At 37.8% G+C, this 7653-nt stretch overlaps 1 protein-coding gene across 1 annotated transcript; it reads right to left on the reverse strand.

The window, feature by feature from the left end:
- Nucleotides 1–3658: 3658 nt before the first annotated feature.
- On the reverse strand, nt 3659–5404 carry LOC138352864 (piggyBac transposable element-derived protein 4-like). Its single transcript, XM_069305416.1, has one exon. The coding sequence runs from the start codon at nt 5402–5404 to the stop codon at nt 3659–3661; it is 1746 nt and encodes a 581-aa protein (XP_069161517.1).
- Between the last annotated feature and the right edge of the window lie 2249 nt (nt 5405–7653).

Consider the following 7653-nt stretch of genomic DNA (forward strand, 5'->3'; position numbering starts at 1 on the left):
GTTTTATCACATAAATTAAATAAACCCAAATTGTGGCTTTATTTTTACAGAGTTTATCTACTAGATTGTGGTGTTTAATTTCCCGAAAGGTCACTAATAAAATAATTATTACTACCAAAATAACACCGGTGGTTAATGAGAGGCTACCAACAACAATTGTGTATATAATTTATCTAAGAAGAAAAGTATTTAAAATATAAACTAAAACTCCAATTAAAATATATAGCACTTTGTGTCTATTACACAATATTTTAGCAGCTAGATCCCAACCCCTTTTTAGGGAAGGATTTTACCATTGACTAGTGATGTTGGAAATTTCCAACACTAATAAACTACTATTGTATTATAATAAATCATTATCATTATATACTAACTACAGTAGTTACTAATTTCACTAACGGTAGTGTCAACATAAATTAACCATTGCATCTGCGTATTAATGCTAGAATTCCCATGAAATCGAGTAGCAACATTGCGTCAGATAATGTCAGGTTAGACACATTTATTACCAATGGATTAGAGAATTGAATGTGGTTATCTAAAATTATCAGTATTCCGTGTAATAATTACCTACGGATAATATAACTCCCAATAATCTAAAACCGAGAGTTATTCACTGAAATAGTTATGTGGTAGTAGTTTTCTCTGTTACGTGCGAATGCCATGGAGAAAATAAATTCTTCTCCATTTCTCGTTTAACACCATAAAACGAGAATATGACAATATTTAAATCCCTATAATTGCAACTCAGTTCTCGTTAACGTATTAAATCCATAATTGCCCGGAAAAGAATTATTCGTGATTAATAATTTCTGTGGTGAATGCGAGAGACGGGTTGAGGGAGGCGGCGACGCCATTGTGCGAGAGAAGGCATCTCTGGCGTGAAGAGTGGCGAGACACGTGGTAGTGACTGGGGAATTTATCGGCAAGAATTACGTTGATACTCGGTCAATAGTTAATAATTACTTATTAACGTGTTCTATAGTGCCCAGCCAGTTAATAACGCGTCAACAATTGAAGCCAAGACCGTAATTACATGTACACAGCAGTGGACGTCAGGGACTGGCTGACGCGGTTCCGGCAGACCTCAGTATTTAATACGCTCATGTTAAGTATATGTTTCTCGTTTGATGCATCATCCTAGATTATATATTTGTGAGTAGTCTGTCGTCATATAGCGATGATACCCAATATACAACGTTAGTAAAATTTCGACAATTTCCTCCGTTTTCATGAATATTGAAAATAAAACGTAGCCTATTCAAATGCTACTTAAATTTCTCTAATTTCAGCATGTATACGAGGAGTCATCAAGTTGTTTCTCATCATTCGTGATATTCACCTCGGGTTCTTTCTTTGTAGAGATCCTGTGACCACGAGGACGAATGACGAAATGATGTTACAGAAATCATCTTAAAGCCAAGACATTTTTTCGTACAAATTTATTTAATATGATTATTGATTCTTATATAATTCCTGTAGAATCTTTACAGTGAATAGATTATTACCAGAAATGATGATTGGTAATTAATGTGTTTTGCTCTGACTGTTGCTCAGTAATTCATGATCTTTAATATTCACAATTTGAGTTCTCATATTTTGAATCTATAGTAGATTAGATTAATTATATCCTTTACTCAACAATGAACTGGTGGCGAACCACACTGGTTCCTAGATATATATGAATTTCTAGAAATACCCCCCAATGTAGGTCTTTGAGGCTCTGACTTTAATTAATTAATAATACATTCCATTCATTATTTCAAGTGATTATTCTCTTAATGATTATCCATAGACACTGGTTCTCTAGTGTTATTCTAATGATCACTTCTATTAGTTTTCCCTCTTTTCTCAAAAGTGGGTGGTCCTTCGATTTATTAAATCCAATAAGTAAATAATTGAATATATGAGTTAAGCCCCAGATATCTCACAAGTGTTGAACTAAATACTGATCAACCTAGTCCCATTTATATTACCATAGCCTAGTGTTGTACTAAATATTGAACAATCTAGCACCATTAATTAATTATGCAGGCCCTTATATCTGGTGGGATCAATACCAGCACAAGTTGTGTTGTGTATCAATAATTATTTTCATATTTTATATATATACCTATAATCATATCACCGTTTAGTGTTAATGAGTGTCTCTGTACCAACTAAACACGATAAAGAAAGGCTAGCTTGCAGTACTCCTACAGGGACACACCTCCTATTTACTGGCAATCGGGGATAAAGAGTTGCAATCACCTGTTCGACACACAAAGAAGACAAGTAGTAGTAAGGAGGGTATACAAAGTGGACATGCAGCTGGTGCCACCTGGAGGGCCAGATTTTACACATTATGAGTTAGTATGTTATTATGCCATATTTTATTATATATCATTTAAATACATTGCGCAATGGCAATATTCTTATGTCCCTTTGTACAAAAAACTGACAACCACTTTTTTTTCTCTCTCCTTTGTTTCTATTCGGATTTTGTTGTGACTTCTACATCTTGGAGAACGCATATCTGTCACTAAGCATGTGAAGTTGTAACGAAATTGGTCAACATGTTAAATCGCGCACCCCGCGCGTCACCCCCTCAACGATACGATTTGGGTCCCAGAGTTTCACGGGAGCGCGCGTTAATTCCGAAAAGTGTATACTCTCTTCAACTTTGTCACCTCAATTCTCGTTCTACAAGATTAAATTTGGTATCATTGTGTTCGAAATAGAATTCTCTACAGCACTAAATGCATATAAACTCCAAAAGGCCTGCTAATTACCCGCAGCAAACAGAGAAAGTGCGAACGAGTTACCCAGGAGCACGCAAACGCGATAAAATGTTTTCGCTATTTTCACTCTGGTCACCTCAATTTTCGTTCTAGGTCTTTCATTTTGGTCTGAATGGTTCACAATAGAATTCTCTAGAGTAACATTAGCATATAAAATAAAAAACCTGGTCACGCTCCAACCGCCGACGAGTTGAAGACGAGCCAAGTGTTAGCCAGGAGTGAGCTCTCAGACGCCTTCCAGCTACACTCCCAATTCCCGCCCACAAATGTTTAGTATTATTTCCTGGTGATAATCTCAATTTTCGTTTTACAGCGCTCATTTAGGTATGAAAATGTTCCTAATAGAATTCTTTAGATGGATAGTGCATATAAGGGCCAATTGAAGAACAACATTGCCTGTACAATACGGGAAAGTATGAAAAAAAATAATAACAATTTTTGTACTTACCACCTCAGTGTTGTGTGTTGAACATGACATGGGTTGAACATTTGTTTTATCCACTCCACCTGCTCCTGGAAAACGTTTCTTGCAGGGTCAACCCATGTTTTGTATAGGTGGAGTGGATGGTGGGCAAGCATTACTGCATGGTGCAGTAACTGTAGCATGGTGCAGGACACAATGCCACATCACACGTCTTGCACTTACAGTGTGTGTCCTTCCTTTTACCCGACAATTTGCACACACGACACCTCAGACGCTTCTGTATCTTTACTTGGGTATGGGACAAGTTTCTTTTGAGGCGGTATGGATTATCCACAATACGGGGTCTTGTTGCAGCAGAAGCACCACTAGTGATAATCACAGCCTCGTCTTCTGACTCAGACGATGAAAGTAAGTCTGCAGGTACAGGTGAAGTGAATAGTGGGCGCCTCACACCTCAAGGTCCTGCTGTTGGAGGTCTGGGTGTTGATGGTCCTGGTGTTGCAACATTGGCTCCAGTGGCATTGACATCAGCAGCATGTGGGATGTCATCATCTTCCTCAGGCCAGTTACTTGACTTATAGAACAATAGTGCAGCAATGACTTGTTCATGGAAATGGAGTAATGTCAGTTTCTTTCTATCTGTTGTATAGTAGTTGTACATCACAAAAGCATTGTAGATAGCCATTTGCGCAAAATAAATGGTCATTTTCTTCGTCCATTTGTGTGTTTTCCTTGTGAAGTGATAATATTTGATCATTTGGTCAAAGTGATCAACACCTTTCATGTTTGTATTGTTGTCACAGATTGCATTCGGCTTGTTGACAGTTACCTGCTGCACTGAGGTTGTTCCATCACGATTCCGTACTCGTTTTCTACTTTGAACCTGTTGTGTTTCTGCATTGTGGCAATTTGTTATGAGTGAAACAATTCGTTTATCTTTCCACAAAATTATGAAAGTATTGTCCTTGCGTTTGAATAAAGTTTTATCTACTGGCACTTTACCCTTTGCTTGCATCTGAAGAGATTTAGGTGCACCACGCTGCAGTCTGAGGGTACCACAGGTGTATACCCCTACTTGAAGCAGTGCCTCACTCAATCTGACCGAATTGTAATAGTTGTCCATATATAAATGGTAACCTTTATCCTTCAGTGGTTCAATCAAGGCCATAACTGTGTCAATCGTCGTTTTCCCAACTCCTGAATAGATTTCAAAATCATAAATGTAGCCACTGGTGGCTTCAGCTAGCATGTAGAGCCTTATTCCGTATGTATCTGGTTTATTGGGATTATAGGTCTTGAAAGATAGACGGCCACGCCATGGCATTGTCCCTTCATCCAAACTCAATTTTTTATTGGGAATGTATATTCTCTTGAATCTATTCAGGAGATATTGCATGAGTGAGCGAACTTTGATAAGTTTGTCAACTCCTTGGCCTGGTGGTATGGACTTATTGTTATAAACATGGAAATATTTAGCAATCATTTCAAAACGCTTACCAGTGATGAAGGTGTTGAAACATGGTATGTGCCAGAATCTGCCTGTTTGCCAATACATTCTAAGTCTTGGCAACGGGCAAATACTTATCAAGATCGTCAGTCCCAAATATCTAGCAATTTCTTTCACTGTCACTGGTTGCCATCTGTGCTTTGTCCTTTGCTCAGTACCTGCCTTACTTTGGGAAGCATATAAATTTGTTTCATAGGCAACATATTTCAGCAATTTTTGAGTCAGAAAGAGTTGAATGAAACCAAGAACAGTGGAAGGTACAGGAACAGTCAAGCCTGGTGTACCTGTAAAATTGTCCACAAAGGGTTCAGTATTGTCACTACACCATCCATCATCAGAATCTGTTGGTGCTGGGGTACGTGTGGTACGTGTGGTACGTCTGGCTCTGGCACGAGCTCCAGTACCGCGCCGTGCACGAGTGGCGGTCTCGACGTCAGACTCCTCACTTTCATCACTATCAAAATCCTCATCGGCCGTCTCTGTTTCTAAATGTTCACTACTTGCATCAGTATCAATACCGACATCAGTTTCATCACTAGATGACCCAGACAAATCGTCAAATACAGCCTGAAACTTAGAGGGAGTTAGTCTCACATGCTTGTACTTCTCCTGTACACTACTCAGCTTCTGCTTTTCACGCCTTTCTTTCGCAATTTTCTTCCTGGAAGGGCCTTGTTCATGATCACTATCCATCGTGGAGTAAGCATAGATAGTTTTTAAAGCCGCAGTAAGAAATATAGCCACGGAAAATAACTGAAATGTTCACACGTTTGAGACGCGAGGGGAGGTGACACCGGTCACAACAGTGGAGCAAAAACAATGGGCCGACGGCGTGTGCCGCGCCGCCTGCGGGTCACTAGGCACAACAAAGAAAATGGGAAGACATCGGCGCGCATTTTAAACCCAGTCCCAAAAAAATCGGATAAAAACCTGATTTTTGGCGAATTTTTAAAGCGGATGACGCAATGCTGCGTCATCCCCGGCATTACAGACAGTAAACGGATGACGCAATGCTGCGTCATGCCCGGGCGAAAGTGTAATATTAATAATGTTATGTAACATATATAACAAAATAATAGGTGGCAGAATTTGTGACTAATTTTTTGGGGCAGATATATTTACAGATTTCAGATTCTATTATCTTTGTCTCATAAGGTTGTATTGATGAATGAGGAACATATTAGGGCCTTATTACTTTTATATGGGCAATAGTTACCACAATATATATGTTTGTTAGAAGAACATAAGAATGAAGGTAATTACAGAAGGCCTTTTGGCCCATATGAGGCAGCTCCTATTTATGTCCACCCAGTCTCATACATATATATGTCGAACCTACTATTAGACAGTTAAGGAGCACAGTGTCTGTTATACAGTTATCCCTAACGTATACCTATATATTTTTTTTTGAGGGGGGGGGGGAAGTAATGTAAATATGGTGAGAATCGGTCAGAAGCTGAATTTTTTATCAGGTCTCAAATTTAAAATTCCTGTTTTAGAGATAATTGAAGTTGAAGTTATCGACAATGAATAATGTAGTGTTCATTAATTTTCTAGTATGTTTTAATAAGCATTGTTTAACATTCATACTCAAATATGTGAAAGTTGTTGGTCAATATGTGTTGAAATAATGTCAAGAAAAAATAACCAAAAAAAAACAAATTAAAATTATATAGGGGATATATTTAGGAGTCTACTTTATGTAAGTGAAAAGTCCTGATCTTGTCCCTAATCATCGAAACCACCAAAAGAGGCAAAGAAAACTGAGCTTGAAATCTGTGAAAAAGTGAGCCCAAAAAAATCAAAGTTTTGCAAGTTGTAACTGATTTATTTGTTGACCAATTTAATTTTATCTTCACATAGGTAGGACGGTTATACACTCTCCAGGATGTAGAAGTTACACCAAAATTTGATAATAAACAAAGGAGAAAAAAAAAAAAAAGAAATTTCCCCTAAAAAAATATATTTGGGGACATTGGTGCAAGTAACAGATATTAACATTGGGCAATGTATTTATATGATGTATAACAAAATAGAGCAAAATAACATACTTACTCCTTACTATGTGTGTTGTTAAGTATTACGTAGCAATGATATAATGGCACCAGCTGCATATCCTCCTAATGGAAACTTCTAACTATTTTTCTTCTTATTTGTACGTCGGACAGGTGCTTGTATCTCTTTATTACTGCATTATTCTTCAGTTCCTGTTATTAGGAGCTGTTCCCCTTATCAACAAAACGTTCTTCGGTTTAAAAAATTCGTCTAAAATAAATTTCTGAAAATATTTTAATGAAACTTTCACGACACTGAAGATAATAAGTTAGAGATTTGTTTAACATTTATAAGTAATTTTTACATAATTCGTTTATTTTTCGCTTCTTGACCCCTAAGGCTGAGCAGCCTACGGGTTTATGTACAATAACCTCGAAGGAGATAGTATTTTAGCCTGGTGATATAAAACTGACCCTTGGCTACTATCGTTAGTAATTGCTCAAGATTATAAGCAAGTACCCTACTTACATTAGGAACAATATAATAGGCCCTGTAAATTCCAACCAAGCAGTCAACATAGCTGATCTAGAAACAAAACTGAAAAGGACCCAATACGACATAAGGGTCACTTAATGTTACGGCCCTATTGGGTCGCAACTGGGTTCTTTCTCTGATGTTAGTAGAGTTTGGGTATCCGGCCCCAAGCTAGTAGTGGCTTTCAAGGGGTGTGTTCCGTAACGCAAGTAAATTAAAGGGGAAGGGATACAAATTCTCTAAATTAAATATATAATTACCATCACCAATAAATAAATATATAAATTATCACATGGGGGGTATAAACACTATAATATACAGTATGGTCTTCCTCTGAAGACGCGGAGTGTTCCACGGTGCTCAACGATGCTTAGCCCTTGGTCCTCTTCTTGTGGCCTCACGATGAATGCGTA

This window comes from Procambarus clarkii, chromosome 55 (assembly GCF_040958095.1).
Source record: "Procambarus clarkii isolate CNS0578487 chromosome 55, FALCON_Pclarkii_2.0, whole genome shotgun sequence".
NCBI lineage: Eukaryota > Metazoa > Arthropoda > Malacostraca > Decapoda > Cambaridae > Procambarus > Procambarus clarkii.